At 38.1% G+C, this 21,759-nt stretch overlaps 2 protein-coding genes across 5 annotated transcripts in view; one reads left to right on the forward strand and one right to left on the reverse strand.

Moving 5' to 3' along the window:
* CXADR (CXADR Ig-like cell adhesion molecule) overlaps positions 1-6,139 on the forward strand; it is a 76,722-nt gene extending 70,583 nt beyond the window's left edge. Inside the window, exons 8-9 of one of the 2 annotated variants that reach the window (XM_060150766.1) lie at positions 1,376-1,442; positions 6,072-6,139. In XM_060150766.1, coding sequence (XP_060006749.1) covers positions 1,376-1,432 — 57 coding nt within the window. In that variant the 3' untranslated portion in view covers positions 1,433-1,442; positions 6,072-6,139. Of the gene's footprint in view, positions 1-1,375; positions 1,698-6,071 lie in introns of those variants that run through there. The other variant, XM_060150765.1, reaches the window with a different exon arrangement.
* BTG3 (BTG anti-proliferation factor 3) lies at positions 1,886-21,714 on the reverse strand. Of its 3 annotated transcripts, XM_060150768.1 has the most exons (5): positions 21,523-21,708; positions 17,977-18,155; positions 13,308-13,445; positions 7,667-7,874; positions 1,886-2,563 (listed from the first exon to the last, which is right to left on the reverse strand). In XM_060150768.1, the coding sequence occupies exons 2-5, from the start codon at positions 18,147-18,149 to the stop codon at positions 2,324-2,326; spliced, it is 759 nt and encodes a 252-aa protein (XP_060006751.1). In that variant the 5' UTR covers positions 18,150-18,155; positions 21,523-21,708; the 3' UTR covers positions 1,886-2,323. The 3 variants fall into 3 exon arrangements, with proteins under 3 accessions (XP_060006751.1, XP_060006754.1, XP_060006753.1); XM_060150771.1 differs by lacking the exon at positions 13,308-13,445 and having other exon boundaries at positions 21,523-21,714; XM_060150770.1 differs by lacking the exons at positions 17,977-18,155; positions 21,523-21,708 and adding an exon at positions 16,553-16,571 and having other exon boundaries at positions 13,308-13,473.
* Between the last annotated feature and the right edge of the window lie 45 nt (positions 21,715-21,759).

Below are 21,759 nucleotides of genomic sequence, written 5' to 3' on the forward strand. Positions count from 1 at the left end.
CCCAGAAATAAGCACTTTGGTATTGATGTAATATAACTTACCAATTTATATTTTTCTCTTATTTTTGATATTTCCATGTCCAAGTTTAACCTCTAAATTTAGAGCTTTGCAGCTATGGCTACAAATATAAAATAAAATGGAGAATTAAAACAAATTATCATTCAGTCACAAACCACTCCTTCTTCAAACAGCCTCATAACACTGTCAAGCTGAAATTATGCAGCAACATTTTGTCTTCATTAGAGCAGTCCTGCAGTCTGAGGGAGACAGACTTAGAGATGTTACAACTCCTAGAGTCCTAATTACTAGTTAAAAAGTTTGACACACTTTGAACTGCATACTTACTAGACTGAGTTTAAGATGTAGCTTCTGAAAGAAAGATGGTTTTATTTCATTAGGAATGGATTGGAAAAGCTATATTGATGAGAGCTTTCTTTTGCTTTAAATAAATTTTGGAACAAGGTGACGTGGATAGTCAATAAAGGGCAGAATCTTCTACAGGTAACATATCTAATATGCAGTCAACTTCAAAATTAGCATTTTTCCTGAGACACTCTGCCATTTAGTTGTCAACACTAATAAATAAGAGATTTAGGAGATTTTTATAGTAATCTGATGTGGAAAGAAAGGTGTAGCTGGCTAGGTACTACCAAAAATATTTCCCTCAGCAATATAGCTATTATGCTTCTGATTTTCCCAACAGCCTTATAACTATGACATGTGCAAACTAACAGAACAAATGCTATCTGCTAACTCCATGATAAAAATACTTGAAACTTGCCACTTTTACAATTGCCTAGGAATCTGCCATTATCACCCAAACTCTAGGATCTATAAGGGAACAGTAACAAATTTTTTTTTTCCAACTTAAATAAAACTAATCTCCCTTGTGATGCCAGTTACCCCTAGGAAAATATGCTCAAGTTTGAATAAGCATTCACTATAAATCTCAGGGAAAAAAAAGTAGATATGGTTTAGAAATATATTAAAAGTTGCATATGGCTTATCAAAGAGTACAATAACATTAAAACCACAGGCCTCTAAAGTTTAAAAGTAAGTTTTCTGTTGAAGTTGCAGACATTTTGAATTCCACATACTTCAAACCTTTGAGAGCTATGTATCCTTACGATTTGTGCACTTTTCTGGTAGTCTGTACATCAACAGAATTTATCAGCAAACACAACAGAAATATCTGGAACAGCCAAGGACATCCAATGATTTATTAGCAAGTTGTGATTTTTCTGGTAAGTCAAGTAAGTTAAGACTAGAAATCTAAAGATGTAGGTAATGAGAAAACATAATGATCTTTTAGTTTTTAAAAATTTACCTTCGGGAAAAAACCTAAATTCTTATATCTTTTTTTCTCTTTTCGTAGTTCAAGTACACTTATGAGACTGATGGCATTACAAGTGGTATAAATATGGACTACTGAAGAATCTGAAGTACTGTACTATTTGGCTTTATTTTAGAACTCTAATAAAGACTTTAACATGTTGAAAAAAAGCACAAGGCACAGAGATTAGCGTAGCTATAAGAACATTTCTGCTTTATGCCATGGCACTAGGCGTATAAGTCAGATGTCATATCAAAATTTGTACAGGCCAAATTCTTGGTTAGGAAAATCCTACGTATAGTGACTCTAATGGTTGAAAGATGTTTCATTATATTTATATTTTCAATTATCTACTACTAACAAACTTTAGACGTTTTATATGAATCTTTTGATACTATAGCCTTTGGGAAAGGTATGGCTAATAAAAAGTCAATTTTTTAAAGACAAGTTAAAATTGTTAGTTTTATTCTTTGCTAAATATTTAATTAAACATATGGAAGTGAGATACCCTTTGCCCTTCCTCCCTTTTTATGCACAGAACAGAAGCACACGTTGTCATGCCTCAAACTACTTTTTATTTGCAACTACATGATTTCACGCAATTCCTCTAAACAATGACATAAAATAGATTTCCTTGTGTATAAATAACTTACATACTCTCCATAAAGTAAATGCTCAAAGGTGCTAGAACAGATCGTCCACTCCTACAGTGTTCTCATATCCAACAGAGTTGATGCACAATATATAAATACTCAAGTCCAATATTAAAAACTCAGGCACTTGACTAACTTTAATAAAGTTTCTCAAACTATATCAATATATCTAAAGTGCATATATATTTTTTAAGAAAGATTATTCTCAATAACTTCTCTATAAAAATAAGTTTGATGGTTTAGCCCATCTAACTTTACTACTTTGAGTATGAACTTTTAATATGCAGTCAGGCTTATTCTACCTTCTCTCAACATGACACCAACAGAATCAAAGCAGCTAGTGAGGTGCTAACATGTGAGGATTAATCCAGTGATTCCGGTCACAATGCATTCCAGGAGGAGGTACCCATGTTACTGGAATTGGGCGATATGGTTTATTCTTCCTTCCCTGATTTGGATAACCAAATGGAACAGGAGGAGGGTAGTGACTTTGATGACCATTCCCTCGGTACATTCCTGGTTTTTTTCTGGGTAAAGGGTGCCACATTGGAAGAGGTGGGAATATCACCTCTGAAATCTGTAAAGAAGAGAAAACAGTAAGTTAATAAAAAGAAAAAATTAGTCATGTGTTATATAAAAACTAGGTGACCTTCCAGATTACTCATTAAAGAAAAAATCACCCACCCACAACCCTAAGAGTAGGTCTAAGGCACATTCCTACAATCAAGTCTAAATATGTTAAAAACCTCAAATATAATAGGTGATCAATCAGCGTTTTTTCACTAAATGAGTGAAAATGAATAAACTCAAATACAGCACTCTAAAGCAACCGGATATTTTCTGGCTATTTCAACCAAAGATGATGAAAACACGGAATGAATAGAAGCTTGTAAGGACACATCACGTTTTAGACCACTGGTTTCCACAGCTGGCTAAAGAATCACCTAAGAAGCTTTTAAATACAGAATGTTCATGCCCCAGCCCTGGTCTACTGAACAATATTAACAAAACTTTAGGAAGAAAGGCCAAGTATTTTGATGACCCTGCAGGTGATTCTAATGTAGCCAGTTCAGCATTTTGGAAAACAGTCTTAGGTTATCCCGTAAGTCAAGTGGGACATCAAGTTCACATCATTCAAAATGTTATCAGCAGTTTCAGACCTCTCTGCTCAGAATGCCACACCCTGTGACTATGAGTTTCAGAGTTCTCTGATTTCTAATCTGCTCTTCCTAGTATAGGCATTTAAAAATTTATATTCTGTGTAACAGCACTGCATTCATGATAGAAAATTCAAAAGGTACAAAATTGTTTACAGTGGAAAAAAGTCTCTCTTCTTTATGTGATTACCAGCTACCCTCTCAGAGGCAGCTGACACTAATCAACTGTTTGATCATCTTTAGAGATATTCTGTGAATATACTTGGTATACATCTATATACACATTTATAAAAACTCACAAAATTCTGTATATTGCTTTTTGCACTTGATAAACACATCTCAGAGACATTCATCTCAGTACATAATGACTTTTTTTGTCATTTTACAGCTAGACAGTAATGCAATGACTATGCCATAACTAAATTAACTGGTGTCTTGTTGATAGTACATTTAGGCTGCTTTCGGTCTTTTAATATCAAAAAAACAATGCACAAAAGCAAACGAAACAATGCAGCAGTGAATAACCTTAGCACAGTTAATTCTTGATTATCTACAATAATGGGGAAATAAAGAATTTAGAGTTCAAACTAATTGACCTATACTACAAACCAGTAGCAAAGTGGAATGTTTTCATTTCTTTGTACATTGGGGTGTTGATAAGCTTTTAAAACTGTCAGAAAGACACAATCCCACAGACAACCACTGTTCTGATTTTTATCACCAGACTGAGTTTTCCCTGTTTGTGAACTTAATATAAATGGAATCATGTGGCATGTATTCTTTTGTATCTGGCAAAAATTTTTTTTTGGCCACACCGCCTGGCTTGTGGGATCTTAGTTCCCCAATCAGGGATCAAACCCACACCCTCCGCAGTGAAAGAGGGGAGTCCTAATCACTGGACCACCAAGAAATCCCCGGCAAAATTCCTTTGCTCAATCAGATATTTTTCAGGTCCTTCTGTATTGTGTCTATTATTAGTTCTTTCTGTTTTAATGCTATTATCCTACTGTGTGAATGAATACACAATTTCCTCCCATTCACTTGTTAATGGGTATTTAGGTGGTTTTCCTTTTTTTAATTAAATGATTATGAAAAAAGCTGTTATAAACATTCTAATATGAGGCTTTGTAGATATTTGTTTTTTTCATTTCTCTTGTTAAATACTTAAGAGTGGAACTGTTGGGTTATAGGGCAGATGCATATTTAACTTTGTAAATGCCAGTTTTCCAAAGTGGTTATACCATTTTACACTCCCATCAACAGTTTATGAATCCAGCTGCTTCACATCCTTGCCAACATTTGGTATTGTCAGACGTTTTAATTTTAGCCATTCTGGAAGTAGTGTTTCACTGCAGTTTCAATTTGAATTTTCCTGATGACAAATAAGGTTGAGCACCTTTTTCATTTGCTTACTGGCCATTTATATAACTTCTTTTGTACAGTGTTTATTCTCATCTTTTGCCCACTGTTTTTAATTGGATCATGTCTTTTATTATTGATTTATAGGAGTGATTTTTAAAGTATATTCTGGAAACAAGTCTTTTGACAAATATATGTATTAAGAATATTTTGTCCCAGTCTATGCTTTTGCCCATTCGTTTTCTTAATGGTTTCTTTTTATTTATTTATTTATTTTTATTTATTATTTGGCTGCACTGGGTCTTTGTTGCTGCGCGTGGGCTTTCTCTAGTTGCAGCGAGCAGGGGCTACTCTTTGTTGCAGTGCGCGGGCTTCTCACTGAGGTGGCTTCTCTTGTTGCAGAGCTCGGGCTTTAGGCACAAGGGCTTCAGTAGTTGTGGCGCATGGACTTAGTGGCTCCGCGGCACATGAGATCTTCCCAGACCAGGGATCGAACCCGTGTCCCCTGCAATGGCAGGTGGATTCTTAACCACTGTGCCATCAGGGAAGTCCCTCAAATTAGTTTTCTAATGTATGGTATCAGGTAGCAGTTAGGTTCACTTTTTTTTTTTTAATATATAGATTATCCAATTGTTCCAGTACTAGTTCTTATATACTTACCCTACTGAATTGCTTTGGCACTTTTATTTAAAAAAAACAAAAACGAAATTGTACATACATGGGTCTACTTCTGGACTCTCTATCTATTCCAATAATATATTTATATATCTTCAAATCATTATCACACTATCTTGATAAACATAATGACTTAATATTAGTGTGAGATCTCTGAATTGATTCTCCTTTCTTTAAATTTTATCTAGAAAAAGCCTTTTGGGATTTTGATTGATAGCAAGTTGAAACTATAGATCAATTTGGTGAGAAATAACATAATTTTCATTCTTAATTAGTAGAATTATCTCTGGAGGTTCCTTTCAGAAAACACAGACCCCCCCCTCAGAGAACAAAGCTCAGAATTACTTTGCCCATACTTTGATAACCTCTTTTTTAAGGCTCTTGGTAATGCCAGGTTCAAGATGGAAAAATGTATAGGTAAAAAAGATTAAAGTGGACCATCTGCACCAGCTTTCTACACAATGATTTTAAGAGCTATGCTTCTCAGTCATGAAATGTTTTGTGAGTGAATATAATGTCAAGGAGAAAAGCACATAAAGGACAGTTCAATTTCTATGCCTTTCTGTTATAATTTTATCCTAATAGTCTTTCAACATAGGGGAAAACAAATACAATTTAATTTTAAAAGAAAATCTAAAAATTAAAGGTCAATTTACTTGAAAAAATTAGCAGCAATCACTTCAATTTGGAATTTACATTCTTGCTTTGCTGTGTAACAAATAAAATTCTTGAGGTAAAATTAGCACACACCTGAATGAATTCCAGGCAATTTAACAGCTGTAATCTGTAGTACATAATACATCATACAGAGGAAAAAAATGTCCAAAATATTTATGGCCATGGTCTTAAAAATGATCCCTGAATTACAAATATTATGTTTACTTATCTATATAGGGAATCTCTTGGGAAGAATATAAAAATAACTGGTAATGAAAACCTCCATGCAAGGGCACAAGACTGGTCATTGTGGGAAGAGGAGGACGTGTCACTATTATACTCTTTTTTTTTTTTTAAATAAATTTATTTATTTATGGCTCTGTTGGGTCTTTGTTGCTGTGTGTGGGCTTTCTCTAGTTGCGGTGAGTGGGGGCTACTCTTCATTGTGGTGCGCGGGCTTGTCATTGCAGTGGCTTCTCTTGTTGCAGAGCACGGGCTCTAGGTGTGCAGGCTTCAGTAGTTGTGGCACGTGGGCTCAGTAGTTGTGGCTTGCGGGCTCTAGAGTGCAGGCCCAGTAGTTGTGGCACACGGGCTTAGTTGCTCAGCGGCATGTGGAATCTTCCCAGACCAGGGCTCGACCCAGTGTCCCCAGCATTGGCAGGTGGATTCTTAACCACTGCACTACCAGGGAAGCCCCTATACTTTTTCATACTGTTTCAACTTTTTGTTTTGGTTTGTATTTTTTTTTAAAGCAGGTGCATATGTTATAATATACACATATACATATACCCCTAAGAATGTGACAATCTTCAGAACTAAGCTTCCTCTCAAGCCTAAGAAGGATAATTCAACAATTAAAAAAAAATAGGGCTTCCCTGGTGGCGCAGTGGTTGAGAGTCCGCCTGCTGATGCAGGGGACGCGGGTTTGTGCCCTGGTCCGGGAAGATCCCACATGCCGCAGAGCGGCTGGGCCCATGAGCCATGGCCTCTGAGCCTGCGCGTCCGGAGCCTGCGCTCCGCAACGGGAGAGGCCACAACAGTGAGAGGCCTGCGTACCACAAAATAAATAAATAAATAAATAATTAAGAACTAAAAAATTAAGTTATACTGAAAGGATGTTCATTATATAAATGTATCTTGGATTTAAAGGTTCAGTTTCTCATACTCATGATACTCTGATTTCTTACTCATTAAGGTTTAAATTCTCATTTTAGCCCAAATCAAACCCTACCAGAAACCTGGTATGTTTAATTATGTCTAATTAAGTCCAAATTAATAAAAATAGGTATATTTAAAAATACACTCAAAATTAGAAAAACTACACGTACAGAATAAGGCTCAACTCAAAGGACTTCTTTAAATTTTAGTATTAGTAGCTATATGACTCTTTAAATGTTAAAGCAAAGCAAGATATTGTTTTGGCTTGAGTGAAAAATTAAAGAATAATTTAGTGAGGTTTCTCTTTAATCACAGAAAGGGAAAGAACATGAAAGTTAGGTACAAATTGGAAGTGTTAAAGGCTACAAAAAAATGAGTAGCTATTTTTGAATGCAATAAGGATTTTTAAAACATCAGGAATGTTTTATCACCATTATTTTTTCTATTGTTTTCACAATGTATTCATCCCACTTATTTAGTAAAGCAGACCTTTGGTTATATGACTCAGGATGCCTATTTCATCTCAGAGGTAGCAGCTTCCCCTTAGCGTGGGAAGGCAAGAACTCTGATCCAGAATTTCAACTCAGAAACTTTGGGCAACATAAGCAGGACTACCTAGAATGCCCTTGCAAGCCTTGCTCATGACCTTCAATATGGAGCCACTTCATAGTTACCTGGTACACGGGGCTGGGGGTCGCAGCCACTGAATTGGGTTTCACTTCTACTTCCTTACTTGTTTCTTCATCTGAAGAAGAGGACCCTGAATGATAATCAGAGGTAACCTTATCAAGGGCCCTGGTCACTTTCTTGGAAATCTCATCCTTGTTCTCATCCTCATTTTCAAAGCTGGCAACAATGAATGCGTTGTTTTTCTCTCCATACCTAAGAATAAAAAAACCAAAAAACTTACACACCTTTAAGTCACATCAACAAAGTAAGGAATGTCCACAAAAACAACTGAACAGGTCTGGACATGCCATCAGTTCCAGGCAAAGAAGGAACCCTCCCAGAACTTGATTCTACTTCTATAGTATCCTAACCCAGCTCCATGCCAACAGGCAGGCCACAATTTTCTACTCCTGGTCTATTAAAGTACAAATAAAAAGTGACCTCATTCTCTTTTCCAATTTTCTTTTCTACTGCCTCCTGACAAAAATAGTTGTCTACGATATCAGAGAAACTCATTGTTTTGATTACATTTTTGTACGTACCACTGAAACTGGCCATACAGAACTTTCTAACAAATTTTTAACTGACCCTTATAACAGATCCTAGTAATTCAAGTCAAAAATCAACCAGACATTTCCTATGGGATTTACTTTTACCATGATTAAATAAAAAAGAGGCCTCTGTTTCCTATATCCACACTGACAAAAACGAGAACTGAGGCAACTGTTGAAGTACTACTGTTGAGGAAAATAAAAGGATTTTGCTTGAATTTTTCTGCTGATTTCATAGAGATTCCTATGATAAATGCTTACCCCTCATCTTATTTTTTTAAAATTAAGCAAACGTTTTTATCCTTCCAAAACATTTTTAAAGCTTTGATCTAAGAAAAATAATTGTCAGAACATGTAACTTCGGCTGTTGGGTACTAGAAAAAAGGAAAATAAATTCTGCAATGAGGGAAAATAGCACAACACACAGTAAAACTAGGAGTCTCCATTGAGAGGACAGAGGAGAAACCCACAAATCCATTCAAATAGATTGCACAACATAAACAATATGAAACAATTTCTAGGAAGTTAGGACAAAGGAAATGAATTGTTAAGCAGTCTTACATAGCATGTAATTAAAGTGATTGTAAGCTTAAAAAATATAAAAACATCAACAGAAAATAGGGTTAATTGACTATGTCAATTAATTTCATTCATGATAATTCTTATCTCAAATTATTTCTGAATCAGGATTATATCTACAATTAAGTAAAAGGCCTAACTGCAACAAAGCCTTTGAAAGTTTAAATGGCAATCAAGTAGTCTCACAGGTGAGTTCTGCTTCTTTCAACTGTGCTATCTTCCGTTCTCATAGGCTGGATGAGGCCATAAATGCAATCTAAATATGGTACATAATTTCCTTTTCTATTCTTTTTCAGTCTCTCTCATAAAAGGAGTTGCTGTAGGATGGTGGAAAGAGCACTAGACATGTTTCTGGTTCTGTTCTGTCATTAACTAGCTGTTACCAGGTGCAAGTTATTTAATCTCTCCTGGCCTTAGTTTCCTATCTGCAGAATGAGGAAGCTGAAGATAGCTGGCTAGTGGTTAGTCTTCAGCTGGTGATTCTTCTTAGAAGATGCCTGAACAGTGGGAAGGGTTCTTCACAACACAGAATTCATGAAGTATAATTTCAAGATTACTTAGCCTTGGGTTGCAGCAGTGGAAATCTACCCCTTGGTCCTCTCCAGGTTAAAAGACGCAACAAATTTCAATAAAATCAAAGGTTAATTCATATATTAATACCAGCAGTATTAACAATGGGCTTAGGCCTACCTTCAGTATTGCCCATTAATGGAGTCAAAATTCAAGCAAAACAGAAAGGCAAGAAATTTGAGAAAAATCCCTGCCTCTGTAGAAATAGAAACCTAATCCAAGGGCAGACATCTAATGATTGAAGGATCAGCTTTATTAACTCAGGTTTCTTCGACACTCAAGCTCAGTTAGGTTCTGCATTTTTCCCGTGGTAGTATTTTGGTATGAGGGCTCTCTTCAGGGTAAGTGAAGCTACTTACTATATTACTGTACATTAGAATGTGCAGTTAATTCCTCAGAATTCGTAATGGACAACTTTTAAATTTTCCAAATTTCAATGACACACTGCTAAAACATTCTGGTCTACTGAGTTAATTTGAAACAAATCAATAGTATCTATTGCTCTTTATCAGGAAAAGAAAGGATTACAGTAATTACAAACAAAAATAGAAGTGTAGAATATTGAGTAGATAATAAAGCTGCCAGCTATTTGCAGGCCTTCTCCTTATAGGATCTGTTGTCTATTCAGTATCTTCTAAAATATTTCACTTAGTGAAATATTTCTAACTATATAACATTTTGCACTCTTCCAATATTTATCCTGATGGAATAACTATGAAGAATGTTCTCTTTGAGTGCATTTCAACTTTTTTCATAACCTTAGTCTTTAGTATACCAATGAGTTATTATTTTTAATGACTCAGATATTTATTCAATTATATAACTGCTATATCAGCTTTAATTTTCAGAATAGTTCCAGTTTTGGTCCAAAAGCACTAATATCTCAGTCTCCTCTATTAATTTATAGCAATCACCTCTACCCAATCACTAACAGGTCTTTCTTTCTGGGATTTCTATCATTACTGAATGAGCACTCATATTCTGAAAATATCAATAATTTCTATTAACTGTGAAAAACCTCACATCATAGCCACTTTGGGGCAAAATTCTGATCATATCTAAAATAATTAGAAGGCTACTGAATGCAAAGATTTTCTTATATTAACAAGATTAAAGCACAGTAATTTTTTATTATCTGGCATCATCAAGTAATGAAGTATCCACTTAAGTAGAATGTCCATGTAACTAAAGCTTTTATCTTCAGGTGCCAAGATGTAGTTTAAGCATTTCAAATAAATATGTCCAAAATGTTTATATAATTAGCCAACTTCTTAAACATCCTTGGATATGGAAACTTTTCCCTAATGACTTAAGATCGTTGTATTAAGTATTCATTATTTGATGTTGTGATAATACATTTGGGTCAACTCTTTTGCTTTTTTGTTCCTGCCTCTATGTCAGACTATTACTTTTTTTTGTAGCTTTATGACAACAGTATCCTGGGGGATTGGTTCCAGGACCATCCCTGCCTCCCTCCAATGCCAAAATCTGTGGATGCCCAAGTACCTTAAATAAAATGGCATGGTACTTTGCATACAACCTATGCACACTCTCCCATACACTTTAAATCATCTCTAGATTACTTATCATATCTAATACAATGTAAATGTTATATAAATAGTTGCATAGCATGGCAAATTCAAGTTTTGCTTTTTGGAACTTCTTTCCCCCCCCTCAAATATTTTTGAACTAAAGTTGGTTGAATTCATGGATGTGGAACCCTCAGATACAGAAGGCCAACTGTACTAGGAACAATCCCCTTTCAAATGCCACATAATTTTTTATGGGCTGAAAAACTACACAACTAACTTAAAAGAACTGTGTGTTAAGTAAGAGTAAATCATGATCAAAGTGTGGGCCTCATAAAAAGTAAACATTTCAATATAGTAACTTTGTGATAGCTATTTCTTGTATACTGAGGTCTTCTGCAGGGATTCATTCAGTGGTCCAAGTCTATAAAACAAACTCTGATCCTGGCCTACGGTAAGTGCTTAATTAGTCCCAGACTCTAAAAATGTTTGACCTTCTTAGACCAAAAATTGAGGTATCTTGCTCTTCCTTTTTCTGAGAAATAAGTATTGGAGAATCTACTACCTACACCCGGTTTCCCAAAGCAATAAGCTTATATAAGCCACCAGCTTATATCAAGCAGCTCCAGGGTGGTCCAGAAAATTGTTGCAGGATTACCATGTATTTTTCCAACATGTCTTCACCACCACTTTCACTGCTGGAGATCAGGTCAAAGGCTATGACCACCTTTGGAACATATTAGGGTTGCATCAAAAAGCACCTCTACTATAATCAATGGGTGAACTGTACCTCGAAACCAAAGAGAAAACCCTAAAGGAACAGCTGTAGGAAATTACTCACAGGGGTTCCATGCATCTATTTATCCTGTTCCTCCTGCCTGGAAATGTCCTTCCAACCTTGTCATCTAGTCAACTGCAACTCATCCTTCCCCACTCAGCTCAAGTATCACCTCCTCTACAGTCAGCCCTCCATATCCATGGGTTCTGCATCCATGCATTCAACCAACCACAGACCAAAAACATTTGGGGAAAAACAATCCAGAAAGCTCCTAAAAGCAAAACTTGATTTTTTTTCAATTCAAGCAACTATTTACATAGCATTCACATTGTACTTACAACTATTTACACAGCATTTACATTGCATTAGGTACTATAAGAAATCTAGAGATGATTTAAAGTATATGGGAGGTTATGCATAGGTTACATGCAAATACTACACTATTTTATATAAGGGACTTGAGCATCCGAGGATATTGCCTCTCTGTGTGTGTGTGCGTGTGGCCGGGGCGGGAGCATGTTCTGGAACTAATCCCTCACCAATACCAAGGGCTGACTATAGTCTTTCCTGAGGCAGTGACTTTCTCCTTTGTGCCACCAACTACTGCATTTTGTACATAATTCTATTATAGCACAAATCACACTCTGTTGTAATCTGCTTATTCTTTCTTCTCCCTTATTACACTCTGAACTACCTGAAAGAAGAATGTCACTTTCATTTTTTAAAAACCCTACAACTAAGAATGCCTGGTCCAAAATGAGTATTTTTATTTTATTTATTTATTTATCTATTTATCTATGGCTGTGTTGTGTCTTTGTTGCTGCGCGCGGGCTTTCTGTAGTTGCGGGGAGCGGGGGCTACTCTTCGTTGCGGTCCACGGGCTTCTCATTGCAGTGGCTTCTCTTGTTGCAGCCCACGGGCACGTGGGCTTCAGTAGTTGCAGCACTTGGGCTCAGTAGTTGTGGCTCGCAGGCTCTAGAGCACAGGCTCAGTAGTTGTGGCGCATGGGCTTAGTTGCTCCACAGCGTGTGGGATCTTCCTGGACCAGGGCTCAAATCCGTGTCCCCTGCCTTGGCAGGCCGATTCTTAACCACTGCACCACCAGGGAAGCCCACAATGAGTATTTTTAGAATGAAGTTCAATTAGATTTCATACCTAACACTCACCTTTTACAATTCTGCTCATTAGGAGACAAGAAATAATTTCCATTATGAAAATAAAACCATGAAAATATCACTCAGCCACTTAAAAACCAAAAAGGGGGAGGGAGGCAAGAGTAGAAACAAACAGAAACAGAAATCAACCAAAAGTTAATATCCAGTATTATTTGGGATTAGCGTCTTTCCTAATTTGAAGAGGGGAAAGACAAGGGCACCACCAATGAAAGAAGATATAATTGACCTATAGGGAGTCTAGGTGTCTAAATTCTACAATAGAGTTCTTGGTAAAGCTCTAAAAAAAAAACCCTGCTCTATCAGTTTTTGAGTTCCAAGAAGAATAGTTTACAAAATTCACAGCTGAGAAAGCCAAACAACCAGTTCCTGGCTATAAAAATACATGTGTAGGCAGTACCTGAGAGAATTTCATAAAATCAGTTCCAGCATGGTAATCAGTTAAGCTGCCAAACTCAAGAACTCACCGACAGCACACCTCACATGGGTCCACCCATAGAGTGAGTTCCTTTGGCAAGCCCAGGTCACTGTACAAAATGCAGCTGTTCTCACAGGCTTTCAGGACATCAGGATCAACTCTCTGAAACTTATTGACACGAATGCATCTACAACAAAGTGGAGTAATGTTAATAGCTTTAAATAAATGTAAATCAGAAACTTCGTTATAGCTATTAGTTTTTGCCAACATGAATTTTAAAAAATAAAATGAACCCTGGCAAAGAACCCAGGAATATCTATCCTAAATAGATAATAAATCTGAACTAAAGGCAAAGAGGCAGCAGCATCATCAAGACTACCCAGCCTGGTGGAAAGAAGAGTCTGTGTGAGCACAGGGAAATCACTAGAACTGGCTCTACTTCATTTCACACAGAAACTACTCAATCTCACACATACATTAAATGAGCAAGGAGTATGAAAGTTGCAAGAAATTACTTAGAGCTTTGAAGTAAAAGTTTTAATAGGTCAAATTCCTATATAACAAAATCTCCAACTCACAAAAGACCTCGACCAATGGTTCAAATAATATTTGGAAATTCTTGTGACAAGTTTTGATCTGTTGTTACCTTGCTTAAGAAGGGTATCCTATGCCTTACCTATAATTGTTCTCTAAATACCGAATCAGTCAAGGACACAGAACCATTCATACCATGTACTTAAGATTAAAATATAATCCAGGGACTTCCCTGGCAGTTCAGTGGTTAAGAATCCGTCTTCCAATGCAGGGGACGCGGGTTTGGTCCCTGGTCGGGGAACTAAGACCTCACACCGCAACTACTGAGCCGGTGCACTCTGGAGCCCGCATGCCGTGATGAGAGAGAAGCCCGCGCACCGCAACAGAAGATCCTGCATGCCACAATGAAGATCCTGCATGCCACAACTAAGACCCGATGCAGCCAAATAAATTAATTAGAAAAAAAATCCAAAAGTGTTATTGGCTTATTTCACTTAACCTCTGTTACTCGAGTTTCCCTTTTTTTTTTTTAAGTTATTGAAAGAGAGAAAAAAATTCTAAACCACTAAAGACTGTTCCTTTTTTTTTTTTGGTCACACCACATGGCTTGCAGGGATCTTAGTTCCCCAACCAGGAATCTAACCCATGCCCACAGCAGTGAAAGCACAGAGTCCTAACCACTGGACTGCCAGGGAATTCCCATCTGTTCCAATTTTTCTAACCTAAGAAATACCATTCACAGCTACCTATCAGAATGCTCAAAGATGGTTCTCAGTATGAATGCAAAAATACCTGTTAAAGTAAGTATTCTGCTTACATAGAGAAACGTTAGCTACAATGAAAGTATTTACTGCCTACAACTAAGAAATCAATCAAGAGAACCCAGGTTTTAGTACGAGTCCTGAGTACTAGTATTATTGGGTGAATTTAGATTAAGTCATTTTACTTCTTCAGACCCCAAAAATATGGAAAATGTAAGTTAATTGACAAATACTGATTATATCACTAAATACAATACTGTAACATCAACAGAATATACTATTTAAATTTTTTTAAAGTTTAATTATTAGTTAATTTCAACTTTCATTTAAAACAGTGAAAAAAGTTCTCATTAGGTAACAGCTAATATGTATTTCTAAATAATAATAATAACTCTTTTTGAAGGTTTACCATGCAATAGAGAGTCTTCTGAATGCTCTGCATGTACAGGCATACCTCAGACATTGCAGGTTTGGTTCCAGACCACAGCAATAAAGCGAGTATCTCAATAGAGCTAGTCACACAAATTTTTGGTTTCCCAGTATATATAAAAGTTGTATTACAGTACACTGTAGTCTATTAAGTGTGCAATAGCATTATGTCTAAAAAACAATGTACATAGCTTAATTAAAAACTACTTTATTGCTAAAAAATGGTAACCATCTGAGCCTTCAGCAAGTTTTTGTAACAGTAACACCAAAGATCACTGATCACAGATCACCAAAACAAATATAATAATGAAAAAGTTTGAAATACTGTAAGAATTACCAAAATGTGACACAGAGACACAAAGTGAGCAACGGCTGTTGGAAAACTGGCACTGACAGCCTTGCTCAATGCAGCTGCACAAACCTTCAGTTTATAAAAAACACAATGTCTGTGATGCGCAATAAAGCAAAGCACAATAAAATAAGGTATGCCTATGTTAACTTTTTAAATTTTCACAATGATCCTGTGAGTTAGATACTATTTTCTCCACTGTAAAAAAGAAAGGAGGCAGAGAGAGTTTGAGTAACTTGCCCAAAATTACACAGCTAGAAAGTAATGAATCCAGAGCTCAGATCCAGACGAGATGCCAAAGTTCACTTTATTAAACAACCCTATTATGCCTGTACTTATCGTAACATCACTGTTAACAATTTAGCAAATTCAGAGTAAAAAAAAATATTTTAAGCCATGTAAGATACTCTTTATTCCTTTCTATAAGATGGTCCTATGTTACAGATTCTAATGTTGTGTAGGTTGATTCAAAAGTCCCACGTGCACCAGGATCAAAAGCAATTAAGCGTAAGGTAGATCTTAGATGTATGTGTTTGTTTTTTTAATCTACAATGAGAGAGATGTAGGCTCTAAGCTTAAAAAAATATATGTAAATATAGATGCTTAAATAGAGACTCGCTTCAACAAAATTTGCATACCTTACATATTTTTATGCTATTTTTTTCACTCTAGATACTGCGACGATTTACCTATTAACCACTCTTCAAAAACAAGATTTTAAAAGCTGCATAAAAATAGTCCATTGTTTACTTAATGTTGACAGTGTAGCGCTTTCCAATTTTTTTGCAATTATAAAGTGTAAGAAATATCCATATTCATACATATTTGTCTGCATTTCTGATTATGCTTCTAGAATAGATTTTAGGAGATTTACTTTTCAAAGACTGTGAATATTTTTATAGATCTTGATAATGTTACCAAATTGCTCTTATTTGTATAAGAGAAACATACCTCCCTGCAGAGAAACATACTAATTTATAAAAACTTTAGAAGAAAAAGAACTTTACGGATTGAAGGGTCTACTAACTCTGGTTAATCCTATAGTCTATTCATTTTTATAAAAGAAACGACCCACAATTAACTCTAATAGTTTTCTACTTCAAAGACGGCTTCAAAATGACTCAATAATGATACTTCTGATTATATGCCAATTTAATCCTGTGGATAACTTTTTTCTCAAGTTTTTAGAATTAATGGAAATAAAATTGTACACTGTCTGACCTTTAAGCATTTACTTGATATGTCTCCTTTTTCAGTAATAGTACGGTGGCTTGGCATTTCCAAAAGCCTTAGTCCAATGTCAATTACATCAGTGTAAAAAGCTTGAACAGCTCTAATTCACAAAAGCTGTTCACTCTATCAGAAATGAAGATGTGCAGAAAAAAATTAAGAGAATCAAGTGAGAGGATAAAAAACAGTAACTTGAGTGCTTTATATAGAACATCCACATTTCTACTTTCACTCACCACATTTTCCAATATACTAGGAAACCTCTTTGGATAGAAATGAAGAGGAAAATATATCAATTACTTTGATCTTTTCAACAGATCATACGCTCACCTGGCTTTTAGCAAATGAGAACTAAACAAATCATATTTTCACCTCCCTTGCACACTCCGTGAACAGTCTTACACTTTCAAGAGCTCAGCGACTGAAAGGAAGTTCTTTTTACTGTGAAGGGCTGATTTGTGGAGGAATCTTTGGGGACAGCAATATGCATAAATAAAAGAATTTCTGTATTCATGATAGTCACAACTGTTCCACTTTTATTTTTTTGGTCACATCCACAAATGGGGCATGGTTTCAACAGCTGAGTTTAGCAGAATATTCTCAACTCAGGTTCCCAAGTAGTCACATAAATACTAAAGAGTGAGCATGCCAGGACATGTTTTACAGGAGGCTGCTCTTCTTTAAACTGTAAATGTAACTTATAAACCACAGTACAAAAGATAGCTGGGAGTGAGAATTGCCTTCACTCTCAGAGACAAGGCTGTGGGAGGACTGTGGTATACAGAAAGCTCATAAGAATTTAGGGTCAGTGAGACCTGAATTCAAATCCCAGAGCTAATACTTACCAGTTGTGAATGATAGGTAAGTTACCTTCATCTATAAAATGGTTACAATGGCTTCTACCACAACGAATTATGCACAGTACAAATGAAATTATTCCTGTGTCAAGAACATGTTAGGTGTCTAATAACCTTAGTTCTCATTTGCCAAAAAACTTCTAACACGTAACATGTAATTTACTTTTAAATACAAGGAACTCATTTCCCTCAACCCTTACCATGCCCCCTTTTAAGTGATAGTTTTAGGGGTTCTCTACAATTGGGAAAGCCCTCAACTACCTGTGATACTTAAAGAAAAACACTCAGGAACCACACTATGACCACAAGACTAACTCCCATGAGCCTATACTACTGGCCCCCCAAGTCCAGGCAGTGGGACTCGAACAACGAATACTTGTATTTTAAAGTGAATAAGGAAAAAATAAAACTGACACACTCCTGAGTTGGGTATTTTGCAGATAAACTGTGAAAGGCATGGACTGGACACACCCATCATTCCTCTGGCCTGGCACTCGTTTGAGGAGCTGATCAGCCTCTTCATTTAGTCCAATCTAACTGTCCAAGCTATTCCTTTACCTGTAGGCCTGTCCTTTTGATGGTTTTTCTGGATACCAGTGATTTTTATATTTTTCTTGAAGTATTAGAGTCAATTTCTCAGCAAACCTCTCGACTGCTTCTTTTTTCAACTTATCATGTTTTCGAACTAGCCTTGTGAAAAAGAAGACTACGGCAGCAATTTCGTTCTTCATCTTTCCCTGCAAAGATAAAATAGTTTTTCTCAAAAAACCAAAACATCAAAACTTGAAGATAAAGCTCTGCAAAATATCCCTCCTTTACAGCAGCACCCCTTCCTCCTTCTAATTTTATCTTGTTTCACTGGTTCATATCTGGAGTAGGGAACAGTCACTAATTTATGCCATAAAGACCTTATTATAAAATACTGTTCAAGAGTCTTATCACCTAGCTTTGTAAAGGAGTTCAGTAAAGAGAGCACACCAAATTGCTTCTGTTAGCTAAAATAAAATCAGAGATATCACTCAAAGAGAAGCATTACAATGATACCATTATATAGTTTTTACTTAAATGTGTCAATATTTAGCTACAATAATTCAAGTTTAAAGTTCTATAAAATAACTTGTATTTTAAAACATAAAAAAGTCCACTTTAAAATCCAGTATTGTAGTCACTACTTTGGCAGTTCCTAAAAAGGTCATATATATAGCTACCATATGACCCAGCAATTCTACTCCTAGCTCTATACCCAAGAGAAATGAAACCATATGTTCACACAAAAACTTGTACACAAATGTCCACAGAAACATTATTCATAATAACTAAAAAGTAGAAATAAACTAAATGTTTATCAACTGATAAATGGACAAATAAAGTGTGGTATATTATTCGTCAACAAAAAGAAATGACATACTGATATGTGCTACAACATGTATGAAACTTGAATGCATTATGCGAAGGGAAAGAAGCCAAAAGACCAAATACTGTATGACACCAATTATATGAAATGTCCAGAATAAGCAAATCTATATAAACAGAAAGTAGATTAGTGGCCTAGGGGTAGGAGGATGGGGGGGAAGGAGTGATGTCAGTGAGTATAAGATTTCCTTTTGAGGTGATGAAAATGTCCTAAAATTGACTGTGCTGATGGTTGTACAACTCTGTGAATGTACTAAAACCAAAGACCTGTACATTTTAAATGTGTGAATCGTATAGTATGTGAATTATATTTCAATAAAGCTGTTATACACAAAGAAAAAAAATCCATTATCGAACTTCTGTAAGCACTCTTTCAAGAACAGAGATATATTTACCTAAAAAATATGACCAAAAAACCCCAACTCTATCAAAACATATTTAAGAGAGTGGAAATTCAGGGTCATTCACAGAAAATCTAAAAGAAATAATCAGAGATTCAGCTGCATATTGGAACTGCCTCAAGAAGGACTCTTTTTAAATGACAGATCTGATTTATCACTGATTAATGCATAAAGGCAAAAACCTTGCACTGGGATTGTTTCGATGTATATTCTTTCTTTGCTTGATGAGCTCATTCATTTGGCTGCTGTAAGTAACTTGGAGTTATTCAGATGCTGCGTTTATTAAGCAACATCACCTTTTCAGAGCCAATTATTAAAGACATACAGCCCCTGTTATGTTTAGTGCAAAAACTGACCAACCCAGCCTATAGTTTGTGTTCTTTCACATTTAAAAAATACAGCTGATTCTGTTAGCTTCCTTTTTCTTTTCTCAAAGTTGCTCTTAAAGTCCGTCTTCATAAGATTCCTTTCCTCCTTGTGCAAATTCAAACAAGGGACCTCAGTGTGAAATAAATTCTATATGTTATTTGAGAGGTGTGCTGGCAGCCATGGCCACCCTGATGCTAGATGGGAAGACACCCAGACCTTCCTCCTGGAAACCCTAGAATGCCAAGTCTACCTTCTATGGCCAGCTGCACACAATCCCAGCCCTCCACAACTGCTGTGCAGCCTCCTCCTGAAAAAAAGTCAGCCATTTCCACTTATAAAGCTATATTTATACTCCACCACCTTATGATGGAAAAGAAAACCCACTGCAATTTAATACATGGTTTGGGATGAAACTTGCTGATGGAACTCCATTAGCCTCCACCCCACCAAAGAAAACTAGAAAGGTACTCAATCCCTAACTAGCTCATTCTCCTTATTCATTAAATTGGCCAACTATGTTCCACATATCTGAGTTTTGTTTTCCTTTTATTTTTTCTTCTCTGTTTCATATCAAAAAATAAAAGGAAGAAAGGAAGGAAAAGAACCACTTAGTGGTGGCTTTGGGTTGTAACACAAGATGAGTCATATGGAATTACTTTTTTTTTTTTTTCAGTTTGAGGGAATGATGCCTGGAAGAGCTGAGAATTTAACCCACCTCCACCGGTCAGTATTCTAGGAGTACCAAAAGGGCAGCCCTAGAGGGGAGAGTTATGAGGTCAGGGAGAGAGAAACCAGAAGCCAGCAGGGCCAAGAAGCCCTTAGGCGCCCCGAGTAAGTCGCCGCAATTCCTCCACCCACACTCGGAGCGAAAAGCTCCCATTTTAAACATCGCACGGTGACGTCATCCTCGGACGTAGTCACCGAGGCGGCTGCCCCTCAAGTTCTACTTTGTTCCACAGGGTCCTCTGCTCACGGCGGCGGGGAGAGAACCCAAAGGAAAACCCAGTCCTGCCTTCCAGGAGTTCATAACTTTGTACTTTTCCCTCTCTTGTAACGAAGAGCTTCATCGCGGCCGTTTCTAGAAACAAGTATTTCTCCCGACAGACGTTCCCAAGGTTGAGGAAGGGGGGGTGGCGGGGGGAGGTCCCGGCCGCGGGGGGTGACGAGCCCTCGACCAGGCTCCGCGGCGACACAAAGCGGGCTCTGGACCCCGAGCGACAGGATTCCCACGGGGCCGGGAGTTGGGCTTTGTAAGCCATCCAAGCCTGCTGCTCGGCACTCGCGCTTGGGTTTGAAGAGCGCCGGGTGAGTAGGCACCAAACGTCCCCACCCACTCTTGGAAGAACGGCCTGCACGCGCGTCCAACTTCTGCAATCGCGGGTTTTCCTGAGTTAAGGGGGCAGCGCCCCGAGCCCCCTTCCCTTCCTCCCGCGAACAGCCTCGCAGGGTCCGCAGCCCCCGGGAAGGCTCCAGCCTCCGGCAGCTCCGGGTTCAAGGACCGGGCTCCCCTCAGGCGCGACTCCCCCCCGCCCACCCAGACAGCGAGCCGGATCCCCGGCTCCAGAAAACCCACAGACGCGGAGGGGGAGGGGGCGTGGGCAGGCGCAGGGCTGTCGCCCACCGCGAGCAGAAGGTAACGCGCGGTGAAAACGTGGCAGGAGCCTCGAGGCGGCGTCTCCTCCGTCGCGATGCCGCTGAGGGTCCCGCGGAAACGCTCGCGGGCCGCCCCCCTCCGTCCCCAGCCCTTCCTTCGCGCAGGGCCAGAGCCGATGCAAGCAGGTTCGACCCCGCACTCCTCCTGGTTCCCCCGCGCGCTGCCCGCCCGCGAGCCTTCGACGTGGCCGCAAAGGCGCCCGGACCACCCTCCTCCCTCAGCCCTCAGCCCCGCCATGTCCGCCTCCTCCCGGCCCGGTATCCTCACCGCCGCCGCCTCCGCTCTGGGGCCACAGATTCCCTCCTGGCCGGGAACCGAGGGCGCCGCCTCAGCGGGCCGGCGCTCGGCGGCAGTGAGCGCGGCGAGCCTAGTCTGGCGCGTGCGGCTCCCGCGTCGTCGGGCGGCCGAGCGCGCGCTGAGAGGGCGGGCTGGTGGGCGCGCGCGAGCGAGCGAGCGAACGCGGCTCTGAAGCGGCGCGCGGGGGGCTGGCGGCCCGGAAGAGGG

The sequence above is a fragment of the Lagenorhynchus albirostris genome, chromosome 5 (assembly GCF_949774975.1).
Source record: "Lagenorhynchus albirostris chromosome 5, mLagAlb1.1, whole genome shotgun sequence".
NCBI classification, from domain to species: Eukaryota; Metazoa; Chordata; class Mammalia; order Artiodactyla; family Delphinidae; genus Lagenorhynchus; species Lagenorhynchus albirostris.